This window comes from Nematolebias whitei, chromosome 19, assembly GCF_014905685.2.
Source record: "Nematolebias whitei isolate Nwh7 chromosome 19, NemWhi1, whole genome shotgun sequence".
Lineage (NCBI taxonomy): Eukaryota > Metazoa > Chordata > Actinopteri > Cyprinodontiformes > Rivulidae > Nematolebias > Nematolebias whitei.
The window spans coordinates 29,733,126-29,749,187 of record NC_056516.1 but is presented as its reverse complement, the minus strand read 5'-3'; the positions used below and the strand labels follow the sequence as shown (position 1 = coordinate 29,749,187).

General features: G+C 38.2%; 3 protein-coding genes across 3 annotated transcripts; all 3 read right to left on the bottom strand.

The window, feature by feature from the left end:
- Positions 1-1,044: 1,044 nt before the first annotated feature.
- LOC119426179 (ictacalcin-like) lies at positions 1,045-2,541 on the bottom strand. Its single transcript, XM_037693752.1, has 3 exons — positions 2,497-2,541; positions 1,396-1,546; positions 1,045-1,188 (listed from the first exon to the last, which is right to left on the bottom strand). Exons 2-3 carry the CDS (start codon positions 1,531-1,533, stop codon positions 1,045-1,047), a joined length of 282 nt encoding a protein of 93 aa, XP_037549680.1. The 5' UTR covers positions 1,534-1,546; positions 2,497-2,541.
- A 6,860-nt stretch (positions 2,542-9,401) lies between these two features.
- On the bottom strand, positions 9,402-10,866 carry s100a10a (S100 calcium binding protein A10a). The gene is made up of 3 exons (XM_037693345.1): positions 10,782-10,866; positions 9,731-9,892; positions 9,402-9,643 (listed from the first exon to the last, which is right to left on the bottom strand). Exons 2-3 carry the CDS (start codon positions 9,869-9,871, stop codon positions 9,479-9,481), a joined length of 306 nt encoding a protein of 101 aa, XP_037549273.1. The 5' UTR covers positions 9,872-9,892; positions 10,782-10,866; the 3' UTR covers positions 9,402-9,478.
- A 3,078-nt stretch (positions 10,867-13,944) lies between these two features.
- Positions 13,945-14,906, bottom strand: LOC119425577 (protein S100-A11-like). Its single transcript, XM_037693103.1, has 3 exons — positions 14,882-14,906; positions 14,414-14,580; positions 13,945-14,172 (listed from the first exon to the last, which is right to left on the bottom strand). Exons 2-3 carry the CDS (start codon positions 14,558-14,560, stop codon positions 14,011-14,013), a joined length of 309 nt encoding a protein of 102 aa, XP_037549031.1. The 5' UTR covers positions 14,561-14,580; positions 14,882-14,906; the 3' UTR covers positions 13,945-14,010.
- Positions 14,907-16,062: the final 1,156 nt, after the last annotated feature.

The window sequence follows — 16,062 nt, the reverse complement described above, 5'->3', positions numbered from 1 at the left end:
TCAGACGTGTGCTCTTGCATTTCTATATGTATATGTATATATGTATGTATGAATGATGGATACATATGAATGTATGATGAATACACACATAAATATGCACGCACGAACGCACATACACACTCGCACACATACATACACCCTCATTTGCTCCACTCTGGGCCCTTGAGCAAGGCCCTTAACTCCCATCTTCTCCCCCAGGCACCCTAGATGCAGCTCTCTGCTCCACACATGTGGTAGCTCGATGGTCTGTGGTTGCGTCAGGAAGGGTATAAAAATAAATGCCAAGTCTTCGTGCGACTCAGTTCGCTGCGGTGATCACTAATGAAAGGAGCAGCCAAAAGAAAACAAAAGTATTGTCACCACTGCAGCGTGCAACAGTTTTGCAAAAGCTTGATTAGAAACAATACAAACTAAATACAATTGATCATGTAAGTTGCAAAAATTGATCAGTGCGCACCAAAACCAATATTTTGCAAATGCACACAACACAACTTTTGCACTTTATGAGAAACGGGATATTTGGTGCATTCCAAGGTTAATTCATTCTTGCAAAAATATTAGCACCTGAAGGCAATTTAGAACTAACAATTATGTAACTTACAAACTTTGCCAGTGATCTGTAACATCAACAAACCATCAGCCGGTCTGGTTTAAACCTGGGACCTTCATGCTGCAAACATGACTGTTATGACCCTTCTTTTATGAAAGCATCATCAGTTCTTTCTATCTGATTTAAACTTGTTAAAACCTGTTCTTTACCAACAGTGGCCTAAGCATGAACTCTAAAATCAGGACAGGAAAAAAATAGGAACCAAATGTGTTTAGGCCAACATATAAAAATCTCACAAAGTGCTTAAATAGCTTTCAGTTGTCTGACAAATCACCCTGTTGTTCACACACTCGGACAAACAAAGTAGATAATTATGGTGTTTTGGAGGGGAATTTTTTTATTTAATTTTGCATGACAAGTTAATTTCTGGGAATTCACACCTTCAACACAAAGGCAGCTGTCTCAGATGGCCTCAGGGTGGCGCAGGGGTTCTTTTATTTTTTACGCATGAAGTACTCATGGCACATCTGGGTGACGCAACACACCAGGTTGACAAACTCACTGAAGTCCACACTGTTGCTCTTGTTGGTGTCCAGGTCCTTGAAAATGCGGTCGATTGCTTCCTTGTCATTGGCTTTCTGCAGGAAAGAAACACGTTAGCCTGATTTTTATTTATTTATTATTTGCATCAGCTTTGCAAAAACCTCAACATTGCATTGGGTTAGTTATTTTCAATATGCATATGCATACGTTTGCAAAAGTTTACAAAGCTGCAGACTTGTGTTTGCTCGGATTCTACTGGGTGTGTGCAAGACAGAGAAAGAGTGAGGTCAGAGGTCACGTACACACAGCAGATCTCCGAATTCATTCTGCAGAAGCTCTTTCAGCTCCTCCTTGTTCAGAGTGTCCTTGTCTCCCTCCTTACTTGCGTATCTTGTGAAGGCGGTGATGAGGAGGGCCATGGCGTTCTGGATATCAGACATGATGATGGCTTGTCTAAGAGAGCAGGGAAATTTACAACCAAAAAGTTCATTTTTGTTTTAAATCTCAAGTTTCACTAGTTTATCTAAAAGATCTCAGATATAGTTTGTTATCACTGCCCACGTCTTTATTGTTGTTTTTCTTACAGTTTTCCATTGAACTGGCTAAAAATAATCCCTGGGTTTCCACCGGGGCCCCTTTGTTCCTACTTCATTCTGTTCCTGGTCCCTAAAGCAACGTCTCTGCAGCGACATGGGACACTGTTGTGGAAAATGATATCTCAGATGAACAGCTGCAGGTAATGAAGAAGATCAAGACCTGAACGGAGCAGTTCTAGTGATTCCAGTAGTTTGTTCTCATTGAAAAAAAAAAAATCATAAATTGTCCAATTAATGTTTTATAATTTGTTATTTCCCCCTTAGTTCATTAATGTGTGGTTGCATTGTGACTCAGATGCTGTTTCCTCCCTGGAGCACGGTTAGCGGTGAAAACTGTGGCGTCAGAGGGTTCGTAAACAGATGGGAATTGTGGAGGAAGAGAGAAAGCACAGAACCAGAAACTATGTTCAGCTGTTTCCACTTTGCGTTGCCCCTGATGCATTTATTTTTGTGTTATTATGGGCATAAAAAACAAAAAAAAAATCCTTAAATTCTATAAAATAAAACAAGAAGTGTGGTAATAATTTTGAATTCGTGGCATAGAGCTGATCAATAAGACTAGAAATATTTGTTGTTGCATTTAACATTTCACAATTCATCTGTTTACAACTAAAAATAATTGTGCTAAGTTTAGAATGTGCAGTTGTCAGTAAAATATCCACCGTATTTATGGTTACTCAATTCGTCCGCACAAATATTGCCTGAAATGAGATGCTCTGAAAAAAACGGAACAACTAGAATAAGTTTCCATTAAACATTAGTAGCTAAAACTAGACAAAATAAACGTTTATTTATTTTTCTACTCACCAAAGGTTGAGATTTCAGAGTGACAATCAGTTCATGAGGAGTGACGGAGAGGCGGATGTGAGGGATGCTTTATACCTCACCACACCCTGAATCCCTGCCTCCACACCGCTCCGCTCATCCTCAACCACTCCTCCCGCTACATTGTTCTTTCTTTATTTTCCAAATGATTCTTTAATCGTTTATATTATTTTTTTAATAGGTGCATAGTTGCATTTAAGAATAAATATGAACTACCGTATTTTTCGGACTATAAGGCGCACTTAGACTCCTTTAATTTTCTCAAAAATTGACAGTGAGCCTTAAAATCATGTGTTCCTGATCTATTAATTCTGGTTGTGCTTACTGACCTCGAACCGATTTTGAACAATGTTGAGAGTTATCAGAATATAAGCTTTATTGATGTTGTACTGAGATACAGCGAGAATATGTTCGTACAGTCGTCCGAAAGATGGGCGAAGTGCGATTCTCACAAGTCACTTCCATCTTATGGTTTAGCTTGTAAATCAGCTGATTTTGAGTCCTCAAAGCACAAACCAAACATTCACAAGGAAGGCAGCCTGACAAGGGCCAAATTATCTACAGCTGTCTTCTTGTATGGTGATAAACCAGGAACCAGCTGATTCCAAAAAGCATGAAACCTGTTATCATAAATCCGATTGTATACTTCTTTTTTTCATTCAACCTTTATTTAGACAGGTAAATCCCACTGAGCCTCGAGGACTCATTTTCAAGAGAGACCTGATTTCAACAAAGAATAATGACAACAATGGACAACAGCGACAACAATAGACAGTTATAAAAAGGCATACAGATTTTTTATTTTTTTTTACAAATAAGATGGCAAAAAGACGTCTTTGGCGTCCTCCTGACATTCTCAGCGGGACATGAGGGCTCTCCAGAACCCCGTCGCTTTGTTGAACAGGTTTTGTCGATTGCGTTGTAAGTCCAGCTGACCAGATCCATAACAGTAGTTTTCGTTTTGGAAGATGTGTAAAATAGGAGCTCCGATACACAGACAGAGAGCAAAAAAGCAGCAGGAGAATAGGAGAGAGAAGAGAATGTGTCCGCCTCGTACGAGAGCGAGTGAGAAAAAGTCGTGAATGAGTTGAAAAAAAAAAAGTTGTGAATGAGTTGAATAAAGTTTGACTTATCTGACTGTTTTGTTTCGCTTAATGCGCCTTATAATCCGGTGCACCTCATAGTCCGAAAAATACGGTACTACAAGTTTATTTTTGAGTTGCATGTTTTCTAATAGTCCACTTCATTCATTAATTGCGTCATAAAATGTTTGTTTCTTCAAGACTCATGTTTTGTAAGTTTATTTAAAAAAAAAACTCAATATTTTTGTGGTAATGTTCAAATTTAACTAAAGTTTATTTTTATAGCCTTTATCTTCTTTAACAAAAATCACAGTTTGTGCTAACTTTTTAAGTGAAGTGCCTTGCAGATACATGACATTCATAAGTTAATAATTAGACATTTATATATCATAACTTATGGTTACCGTTGTGCATGCCAATGCTATTTGTGTGTAACATCCTGAGCAAAACTTTATGACTTGTTGACCAAATATACTGCATGCCAACGACAAAAAAGATCTGCGTTAAAAAGATTTAAGCTCAATTTCTCTGTGTTTCTATTACAGAACACCTGTTTTGTGTTACTTTATAGTGTTCTGTGTTTATAGTGAGCTTTCCCACTAACTGTATGTACTCGTTTGAGAGGCGTGTGAGTCTAAAGTGAAAACACCGGGCACACTGACTCATGTGTGCAGATTGTTAAAGCCCCAAGTGGCTCCACTCTTCCTTACAATTTTGTGAGGTTAGAAAATAAAAGCTCTGGCAACTTGGTTTGTTTCTTTATGAGCGTGTGGTCTGTTTGTCAGTCTCTTGTCTTCAGGTCAGAATATAATAGATTGAGTCTTTAATTCAATTTAAGCAACCCCAGTTAAAAACAGGTCATTGTTATATTCTATCATGATTTTTTTCCCCACATCTTTTCTGAGTGGAAACAGTTTGTCAGTCTTTGTTGTGTCGTCTCTCCGTGACTCAGAAGAACCAGACTAGGAGGAAGCAACCATGGAAACCATCATATTTATCAAAATATAAACAGATTTCAGCCATGAGAAGACATGTTTGCTAATGGTTTTTAAATAGAATATTCATACCCAACATTTAAAATATAATTATAATACAATTTTAACTGTGATCTGGTGCCATCTAGTGGCCAAAAAGCCTAAAGTCGCTTCAGTTTGTTGATTTGGACCTGAAACTAATAAAACTCCATCCATCCATTATCTTTGCTCACTTATATCTTTTTTGGGTCACTGGTGCCCATGTCCAGCAGTCACTGTGTGAGAGGCGGGGGACACCCTGGACAGGTCCAAGTCCATCACAGGGACAAATAGAGACAAATAAACATTCACTCTGTCACTCACATCTAGAGACAATTTAGAGTTACCAATCAGCCAAACATGAATGTTTGTGTGGGAGGAAACTGGGGTACCTGGAGAAAACCCACGCATGCATGGAGAGAACATGCAAACTCCACCCACCCCTGGCCGGGTTTCGAACTGACAACTTTTTTGCTGAGAAGCTGAGCTCTACCAACTGAGCCGCCCTGCATTTAAACAAGTTGTTTAAAAGATGTTTTTAGTTGGTAACAACCTTTCCGAATAAGTTTTTATTTTCACACAAAATTAAAACCTTTATGAAAGTTAGTAGATTTTTTTTTTCCCCTCACACTTTAGTTGAATGTGTTTTATTACAGTAGTTGTGCATATTTGACCATTTTTTGTAAAGGAAAACTAAAAGAAAACCAATCAATGCTGACAAGCAACCTGAATAGTTTTTTTAAACACTTGTGTCAGTATCAGCCTAAATTTGAAGTTTCAGTTTATTTTTTTGTTTGTTTTTAGCTAAAATTCTGCTACTTTTAGTTTTTGGCATTAAAATGTTAGCTTTTAGCCAGCTTTTAGTTAGCCTTTGGCCACTTTTAGCTCATAGTGATTCTTTTCATAAATTTAGCTAGCCTTATCTTTTTGCTTTTAATTTGAGTTTTACTACTTTTAGCTAGCATTTTGCTACATTTAGCTTCTACTGAGTGTTCTACTGTTTTCAGCTTTTAGGCAGAGTTCAACTGCTTGTATTTTTAAGCTTTTTTTTTTTGTTGTTCCTCTTAGTTTTTATTTAGTGTTAGTTTTAGCTTTAACAAATCTGTTTGAGATTTATTAAAATGTCAGCGGTCAATCGGGGCTCAGCATTCACACATTTTCACAGGAACATGCTCTTTCTTCTCTTTTTTTTCTTACATCCAGCAGACATCCATACATTTTGCAACATCCTTGACCATCTCAACGTTGTAATTTTGCAACAGACAAGTTTTAACTAGAACTGTGTAAAACGTTTCACATCTAGTTAAGTTCTTCTGGTACTTGATGCAGATTATTAAAAACTTTCTTGCAGTTCATATCAGCTAATTTTACTTTTGCTAATTCACACTTAATAGTAAAATAATACAGGATGCACTTCACCTATGATGTCAAACTTCCAGATGTTTGAGGATGTTCTAACGGAGAGCTTCTCTGCTTGTGTGTTTAAGTGAGGTGTGGTATGAAAACCCTGCAGCTCAAATACACACCCCGAGGAGGAATGCCTGGAGCAACAGTAAAAGCCAGAGCATGGAAGATTAGCTCATTAGGCAGGGCCTGAGGCTAAACTGTCAGCTCTTACTTATTATCCTTTTCTTCAAGTTTTGAGACTCTGGAAAATAACCCTGACCCTGATAAATGATTAAATAATTCTGTTGGAGCAGATGATAAGCACATAACATGCACTGTGCAGTTCTGCATGTTTCACTTCACTTCCATAAACTGTTAATTCTTTTAACACCAGGACTTAGTTTGATTAATGGCAGTGAAAACAACCATAAACGGTGAACAAAGCTGGATTTCCCATCACTATACTCAGCTGCGGGTCACATGGGCGTGGTGCTTCTATAAACACACACAGAGACACATACAGTCAGAGCATGGTAGCTATAGAAACTAAAGTGTTTGCTCTGTTTCCATGAGCACCAACCAAATCCCTCCCCACAATGATTCAGACACTTCCTCCCTGAGTGTAGTCTCTCAGGCTAAACATCTCATTTCTACACCACTGGCGCGTTTGTCCTTTAAGATATTCTTCACGTCTACGAATAAAAGCATGGGTTGATTGTTTGCATTGCTCATGGGTGAATCAGAAGTGTGGGAAGAGGGGCTGCTCTCCTGCAATTAGTGTGAGCCAACTTTTACCAGACATGAATCACAACGATAAGATTTTTGTGAGAAAGAACACAACACTGGACTGATGCAACACACCCTGTTCCTCTACCATGCACCAAAAGGCATGCTTAATGAAATCAAAGGCCTAGCTTTCCTTTAAGGAATGCATATCTCATGTCTCAGGAGTGGTAGACCTCGGAGAATGTGTTGACAATGACTCTCAGCTACTAACGCAACAAAATTTAGCTTGGTATCTGTAAACTCACATTGAAGCCAATATATCAAAGTTTAGTTGCTATTTGTGTAGTGCTGAAAGTGTTGGGGATAATGCTCAGCCACTTCCATAACTAAAATAAGCTAAATATTGTTGCATACTTACTTTATTTTTGTTGGTTTTCTAATGTCTGATAGCTGTGGCGGCCATCTTGAATTTGTCGTGCAGAAGATAACAGTTAGGTGTACAGTGATTATCTACTGCGAGATTTGTTAGATTTAGTCAAATGGCTCATGAGATATTTTGCTAACAAACACAGTTGATTGCAATAGTTCATGGCATACTTTGGGAAATAGATCAGTTAGCACTTAGCGTATGTGTTGGGGACTACTACCATCATCAATACTGCATTAAGTTTACGACAACTAAACTCAGTTTCTCCAAACTGAGATTGTTCAAACAGCTATCTGCAACCAGTGGTGGACAAAGTACTCAATTCTAGTACTTAAGTAAAAGTATTGATACTCATGGTCAAATTTTACTCAACTACAAGTAAAAGTTGCTCAGTCAAAAGTTTACTCAAGTTAAAGTACTGAAACACTTACTTTTGGAAATACTATTCAAAAGTACATGCATTTAAAAAATACTCAAGAATTTAAAAGTACAAATTATATTTTCTAATATCAGTACATTGCTGTATTGTTTTGAATGATTTTACAGAAATTGTAATGCTGAAACCACCTGATGATGTATTGACATGTAGAACCACTCCAACACCACATGCCCTAATAAAACCTGTAAACTACAAATAATAGCTTCCCTGCATTTTACATGTTTGTGGAACATCATGGAAATCCCAACAGATGATGCACATTTAGTCTTTTCCTCAGCTTCAATATTCATCCACCACATTGTTTGTGTGTAAAAGTACATATATTGACCTCAACAACTTAACACAGGAGAGAAACCAGTAACACTGATAACTCAAAGTACTTCCATACTTAACATAGAAGCTGACAAAACATGAATGTTCTGCACAGATGAATCTAGAATAATACCTGAATCAACAACTGACCAACTGCATTTAAGGAAAGAAAAACATCAGCAGAGGATTACAAAGCTGAGCCGAAAGTAACGAGTAACAAGAAGCTTCCTAGAAATGTAGTGGAGTCGAAAATACAATATTTGTCTTTGAAATGTAGTGGAGTGAAAGTCATAAGTTCACAAAAACACAAATACTCAAGTAGAGTAAAGATACTCAGAAAATGTATTTAAGTACAGTTCTCAAGTAAATGTACTTTATATGTATGTACTTTTGTATGTTCTAGAATTGCGCCGCTCGGGGTGGCTGCATGTTGGAGCAGCTCTGTTACTTTCATTCTGAGTTATTGCTTTTGAAAACTTTAATTCCTCTTTTTCTGGAGGTAAATTGCTTTTTTCGGATGATTACTTCCTCTGGTATCAGACGCTGCGCAGCTGGAAGGATTTTTTCTGAAACCTTTTTACTTTTAGGCATTTGTTATGATGCGTAACCATGGCAACAATGTTTTTTTTTTTTTAACAACCAGGAGCAGTTGATTAACATCTCAAAAGCTCAAATACCTCAACTACAGCACCAAATCCCAAATGAGTTGAAAAGGAGGCACCGTGGACGAACTCCCGTCAACCTGGTGGCGGTGCTCGAGTACCTGACCGCCGAGATCCTGGAGCTGGTGTGGAACTCATCTCGCAACAATGGGAGGACCGGGATCATTCCCTGGCACCTTCAGCTGTCTGTCCATGGCGACGAGGAGTTTTTGGGCAGTCCTGCTGCCCAGGAGGACCAAGAGGCTCGTCGGATCTGAGAGTAAGCTGGATCTGGGTGGACAGATCAGTATCTGTGGCCAGATTCTTCGGATTTGCTGCAGGAGATCCTTCCTTCCCACAACTATCAGCATCTATAACAACTCTTAAATGAAACCAAGATGATGACAACACTTAATTTCCCTTTGGGATTAATAAAATATTTTTGAATTGACTTGAATTATACTTCGTTATTGTCCACCACTGTCAGCAACAGGTAAGATATTAACTATTCATAACCTTCCCACACTTTAAAAGATCGCTCTCTCTTTAACGCGTCAATATGCAGAGTTACATGCGCAGAGATAAAGGCTCAGAGAGGGGTGTGTTTGTGCCCAGAACATTCACAAGATTCCTCACGGCAGTGATAAGCAGGACTTTATGAAAAGGAGAAAGCAAAGTTCACATGTCCTCTCTGGCTCAGGAGTTACAGGATCACACCTAGTATCACGACTCACTTGCTAAGGGAAGTGCAAAGGGCAGTTCTTACTGTTTTTTTTTTTTTTTCAAATAATGATTAAAGTAAAAGCCTAAACGCAAATCATATAAAATGTCTTGTGACGTAAAAGCAAAACACACGAGAGGTTTGAATTTGTTCACCATATTTAATCAAAAATTATTATTTTTTTTACAAAAGCGGGACATTTCTTGGGCTATTCTCTTTACTTTGTTGCTCCAGTTTTCTTCAAGTGCATCTGATAGCATTGCTCACAGGCAATGGACAGTCCAACAACCAGAGAAACAAACTCCTCAAAGTCCACCTGGCCGTCGCAGTTGGCGTCCAGGTCCTTCATGATCTTGTCTACAGCAGCCGGGTCCTTCTGGGACTGTGGACGATAAAAAAAAAACAAACGGAGTGAAAGGGGTGCATCAGCAAGTGATAAGACGGAGACGAGTCAAGAGTCGTCCCTCACCTTGAGGAAGTTGGCCAGCTCGTTCTCCATCAGCAGTCGGAGCTCTCGGCGGTTGAGGGTGGCACTGTGACCCTCTTTGGAGGCGTAACGGTGGAACACCTTGATGAGGGTTTCCATGCAGGTCTCCAGATCTGAAGGCATGGCTGCTGGAATGTGTTCAGGCTGGAAAACAACAAACACCAGAAAAGGGTTGAACTTGATCACTGATAACATAAGGTTTAGCTTCATTTGACAGCGTTTCAATGAATTTCTATTTTGTCTGTCATAAGACGCTCTCAGATAAAACAATGGAGACCTCATCTAAAATCAGTTTGATTATGTCGGTGCAGCTTCTGTAAATGATAAGAGGCCCAACGAACAAACAAACACCGCTTTGCTCACTTTAATCTTCATGAACAGTTAAGGTCATCACGTCAGGTATGTTATTATGTCGTTAGAGGGAAAAGATAATGATCAACTGTTTTTCATTGGATAAATACAGCATTCCTGCCACCCAAACCCCATGAAAGCTGTTGCTTTGTTGTAGCAACATAAAAAAACAGAAGCAGGAGGAAAATCTGAGGCTGTTTTTTTTTTTTTTTTGCCAGAAAGACAGTGGAAAACTTGAAAAGGTTGAGAAATGAGAGGCCCTGAGTGGTGGGGATTGAAGGCGAACAGCAGAAAACATGCTTGTGCCTGCCCACAGTCCAACCACACCCAGATATTACCCCACAGTGTACTGCTGAGAAGGTTACAATGCAAAAACAATCCAAAAAAACGGCCCAATCTTTCAGTCAGAAACCTTAGACAGTCAGACCGCAAGTCCTGAAAGTTGTTCAAAGTAAAATCAGAATGAACAACTGATGAAACTAAGAGCAGCAGATTTGCTCTACTTTAAAAAAAAAAAGTTCTTTAAAAGTAGTGCTGGGCAGCCCAAAACAGAAATTCTGCTGTAAATGTGGTAAAAACAGGGCGAGGAAAATGAAAAGGCAGCATATAATCCATATCAATCCTCTGAGAATCCTGACAGAACCACACTTGTGGGAACCAGATCAGCACCGTTAGTTCTTACCGTGCAGAGCTGGGACGGGTCCGGGAGAGGAGCAGAAAGTGTGCAGGAGTGTGAGGGCTGTACAGCAGAGGTTTTATACTGAGGCACCGCCCAGCTGCTGCACCTCCTCCATGGACTAAATGGACCCTATCCACATTCACAGACCGCAAGGGGGGCAACGTCACCAGGATACTGGAGCAAAGTTTGTCATTTGTGAGTAACCAACCCACAGTTCCTCAAATCAAAAGGCTGTGGGTTTACACTGCCTGCAGGCTGCAGTGCAACAAGAATGGCTTCGCTTGTGTTTTTTTCCTGCATCATCAGCAAAATACCTCTAGACCCACAGAATGGATTTAAACAGCAGTTTCAGGAACTAATCACTGGGTTGACCTCTACAACTGATGAACTTTTGGACTTTATCTCATTTAAAATGGCTGCCACAGCTGACAGACCTTAGAAAGTACAAAAAATAAAAATCCTTCAACTCAGACAGTGTTTTAGATTTGTGGCTGTAATTTGTTGTAGCTGAGCATCATCACCAACAAACATTTTTACTTTGAGCAACAGCTTTGTTTAAAACTTTGGCATTACCAGTTGGAGTCAGTCCTGTTTGTCTGTTAGCAAAATAACTCACGGACCACAGATTTCAGTGACGCTCTCAGAAAGTTATACACTGGATGTAGAATTGAATAACTTTTAGAGTTCAAGATGGCTGCCACAGCTAATCAACATTTGTCATGTCAAAAATGGCTCAACTCAGTCAGATTTAGAGATGTTGAGCTAACATTTGGTGTGGTAGTAGCTGACAGTCATTCACAACACATACGTCAAGCGCTAACAGATCACACAAGATATTGTATTGCAACATCGCATGAAATTGCACGTTATTTTTTAACGTTTGACCAAAATGGCCATAACTTTGTCACTTAGACCTCAGTCTGCGCATCATAGGCGACATGCATTATTTGAAGGAATAAGCCTAGTTTGTTTAGATCCACTAAAAAGTTGATTTGATTAAGCTCCTAATGATTTATTCTTTAAGACAAGAAGATTCCTCCGCTTGTTGATTGGTGGTGGACATCATTAGAAAGGAGATACCAATCTTTAAGACTTATCACAAAGAAAAAACGGCTAGATTGACAGGAAAACACAACAGAGTAAAAGGTTGGGGTTATTTAAATAAAGCAGTTGATTGTATTTGGCTAAACATCACAAAATAACTAATTTAATCAAACACTATCATCCTACAGACACGACAACACACATGTCCTACATAATGTATAACAAGGAAGCCAGTTTTTCTGAAGGTCTTTGGTGAGTGAACCTTAAAAAGGGAAGTTTGCGCCCCCTGGTGGTGAACATTTGACTTAACAATTTTTAAAACAGACACTTGGAAAAAGTGGATTGTGCTGTTTGGATTACAGACACATAAACAACTGCATGAACTGTGGATGGATGGATTATTATTATTATTATTATTATAAAACAGTTAATCTTTCAACATGGTGTTAAGTTTAATGTTGTGTGATTAGTGTCTTACTTGAACCTGAAAACTTAGTGAGGGTCATAACATAAGTTATAAATTGAAGTTCAGCAAAAACTACTTTTTTTTTCCTCTTTAAAATGTAGTTCAGCACAAAACTAGACAAAAAATGTATCTATCTACAGCTACATGATTTATTAATTAAATGGTATTTTAAAGAACCCTAATGTAGAGACTTTTGAGAATGGGACAGAGAACATTGCTCTGTACATATCAAGATATTCTAACTGTGCAGAGAATTAAAGTTAAAGGTTTTTATTAACAACTTTTGTGGTTGTCAGAACCCTTGAACAGTTCAAAATCACTAAATAAATAAATAAATAAATAAACTGAGCTGCCAGGAACAAATAAAATAAAATAAAATAAATGAACAATTTAAAACATGAAAAACACTTAAAACCTAATTATCACCCCAAATTACAAACTACAACAGGATTATTCAACTAAACTGCTCCGGGGGCCACAATTTCTGAAAGCCAGCAGCTCAGTGCCCGTGGGGCACCAGTTTAACCAGTTGAAAAGCCCTGAACAATGTTTAACATCCAAACAATTGAAATACATATTTGTTCTAAACACTTCTTCATTTGCAAATTTTTAAAAAGATTTATTGAAACTATCGAGTGACTGAGTAGTTCAAGGTATAAAATATAGATTTCATATTTTTGGACCAAAACAACGACAACAAAATAAACCTGGATTGTCTTTTGCTCATCTTATATTTTTTCGCCTTACATTTTTGGGGATTTATTTTTTTTACATGTCTCTCCTGCAGTTAGGCTGCAGGACTTTTATGAATTCTCATGTGGTTATGAGTTATTTATCACAAAATCCCTCTGTGCAACATAAAACATGCATTTATCCATCCATCTGACCAACCAGTTTGTGATGGTGCAGGGGGTGTTAAGGTGCCTGTCTCCAGCAGACATTGTGCAAGAGGTACAACCTGGTGCATTTAACCCTTTAATGAAACTAAATCACTTCACATGTAATCTGCTGAGAGTTGAGTAAATTACTCAAGTTACAAAAAACACTGATATACTCGCAGGGGTTCCCAACCCTAGTCCTTGAGGAACACCATCCTGCATGTTTTACTTGTTCCTCTGCTCCGACACACCTGATTTTAATAAATGGATGATTTACAGGCTTCTGCAGAACATGTGGAAGTAATTAAATCACTGAATAAGTTGTGTTGGAGCAGGGAGACAATTAAAGCATGCAGGATGGTGTTCCTCAAGGACCAGTGTTCGGAACCACTGATCTATTGAGCCTCAGTAGAAGAAATGTATGTGCCTTTCAGAAAAGCGTGTATTGATGCATTATTTAAAAACAATTAATTATAAAGAAATGTCAGCGTTCTAATGCCTTAAATAGAACTTTTAATGAGAACAACCAGTTTCCTCAGGCATCTCGTTGTGAAAGCACCAATCCTAAACCTACATGTTGATTTATGATTGATCCGTTTGAAGCCGCTCAAACGAGATCTTAGCTGCAGTGTGATTAATGACATGCAGTCAGTTCACATATGACACACCTTCCGCAAACGCAACATGTTTATTTTCTTGCCTGTCCAGTTCATCTGCCACACCTGATCACTAAAACAAGAAAAGAAAAGAAATGCAGAAATGCAGAAGTGATTGGCTTAAACACTTTTATTTTCCTTCATATGAAGCCAAATAGAGCATCAAGTATTTATTCAACTCAAGTGACTTATTTTCCATTGCCATCATCTTTGCAAGTCTTCATGACTTCCTGAAGGGCGTCATAGTTTGAGCAGGCGAAAGAGCAAACCAGCACGGCGAACTCTTTGAACTCCAGTTTCCCGTCTTCGTTGATGTCTACAGTCTTGAACAGCTCTTCTCCAGCTTTTGCCTTCGTGATAAAGAACACAAAAAACGAGTGCATTCACATTTAACTGGTTCATTTGTGCACAAATCATTAACTTTAACTGTTTTTCGGTGGAAGTAAGAGACATTTGGAAAGATTTTGATGAAATGTAACGTTCTCGATCATATCGTTTAAAACGTAAAGAATTTAGAGGCATAAATCAGTGCTGTAGTTTTTTTATGTTGTATTTCTGCAAAACACTTCTTAAAAGTAAATGTTGCCTCACCAAATCAAATGAGGGCATCTGCTCTGCCAGACATTTGCAGAAGGTTTCTTTGGACAGCGTCCCATCAGCGTTTTGATATTCCATAAAGACACACAGCAGACTTCCCACAGATAGCTCCAGAGGAGTTATGTCCTTGCTGCGTTTCATTTTTGGATTTTTAATCAAATCTGGACACAAAGTTAAAACAGTAAAACTATTTAGCAACTTAAATTGTGGGTTTTATAATAACAGAAACAGGAATATATATATAGATTCAAATCAGCATGTTGATTTTTTTATTTAATTTCTAGATAAAGTTAACACTTTTTTTTCCCACATACCTGACAAAAAGGAGAGTTTCTTGAAGCAGACACCTAAAGTTTGATATTTGCAATATCAGTATTCAAGAACAGGGCAACCTGTTATGACAAAATAAGTGGTAAAATGTACAAAAAAAAAAACCTTAACAGTGCACGGTTTTGTTCCTACCTGGATCTTAAGGTGATTCCAAAGCGTGAACTCAAGCTTGCTGTGAGTTTAAATAGAGCTGGAACGCCCTCTTCACATGTCTTCTTCAACAGGTATTTGTGATGAAGTAAATTTACACCTAAATACACCCCTGTCATGCATTCAATAAAATGCACTTATTTATGCATTTATAACACTATATACATAAGCAGCTTTATAAACTTAAGATTTTAAGATGTTTTATTTTCCTGCAAGTTGTGCAGAGGCTATCCGTTAGGGCTTTTTTTTTTTTTCACAAAAACAGCAATTGCACTGTTTTTTTTAGGGTGTGACACTGACAGATCATAAGAAAAAAATGTTTTCCAGGTGTGGTGCATGGACATAAAACCTGCCAGGTAGGTTTGTGTGTCAGCAAACACACAAGAATGTCCGGCAGCCGTAAATTTTCTCACCAGTGGGGAAAAATACTGACGCTTCACGTGAATAAATGTGGTCGAAATATTGTTTAACATGACATTAAAACAACATCACTGACGCTAAAATATGCTCTGAAAAGAAAATGACACGTTTGCATCTGTGCATGTGAAATGAGAAAACAACAGATCCAGATGTGCACTTCACTTACCAAACGTTTTCCTTGTAAACGTCTAAAAAGAAGCAGTCGTTAAATAAAATTAACAAACGAGCAAACGTTTCCTGAAGGAATACAGAGTTTTGGATGTTTTTGACAAATCTGGAAATGAACATGGAGGACTGTAAAATACCTGCGTGTGTATTGAGCTTCGGCTCCTACCACACCCAATTTTAGCTCATTATTCGTAAAATTAGCAGAGTTATTTTGTATTGGTTAAAGTTGACTTAGACGATCATCTTGATTGGATCAATTCTCAAACTTAGTCACTTGCAGATAAGAACATTAGATTCAGAAAGTTTGATCAAAATCTATCCAGTGGCTCATGAGGTATTTTGCTAACAGACAAATAAGGTGGGCTCCAACAGTTAATGCTGAAGATTTATGGAGAAATCTTGTGAAATGAGTTGCACTTGGAGTTTATGTTGTGAATGACTCTCAGCTACAACCACAACAAATTTTAATCTCAGTAAAATCCACAGCTGTTTAGTCAATTTTGTGTTTTCTAAGTTCAGCTGGCTGTGGCAGCCATCTTGAATTTGTTTGTCTTAAAAGTTAACACAGCCAAAGA

What these genes read in the sequence shown, in the direction of transcription:
- LOC119426179 (XM_037693752.1), bottom strand. Translation starts at nt 1,533, where the DNA reads ATGTCTGATATCCAGAACGCCATGGCCCTCCTCATCACCGCCTTCACA. An exon ending in AATTCGGAGATCTGCTGTGT is followed by an intron (nt 1,189 to 1,395) that starts GTACGTGACCTC and finishes TCTTTCCTGCAG; the next exon opens with AAAGCCAATGACAAGGAAGC.
- s100a10a (XM_037693345.1), bottom strand. Translation starts at nt 9,871, where the DNA reads ATGCCTTCAGATCTGGAGACCTGCATGGAAACCCTCATCAAGGTGTTC. An exon ending in AGCTGGCCAACTTCCTCAAG is followed by an intron (nt 9,644 to 9,730) that starts GTGAGGGACGAC and finishes TATCGTCCACAG; the next exon opens with TCCCAGAAGGACCCGGCTGC.
- LOC119425577 (XM_037693103.1), bottom strand. Translation starts at nt 14,560, where the DNA reads ATGAAACGCAGCAAGGACATAACTCCTCTGGAGCTATCTGTGGGAAGT. An exon ending in AGATGCCCTCATTTGATTTG is followed by an intron (nt 14,173 to 14,413) that starts GTGAGGCAACAT and finishes TTTATCACGAAG; the next exon opens with GCAAAAGCTGGAGAAGAGCT.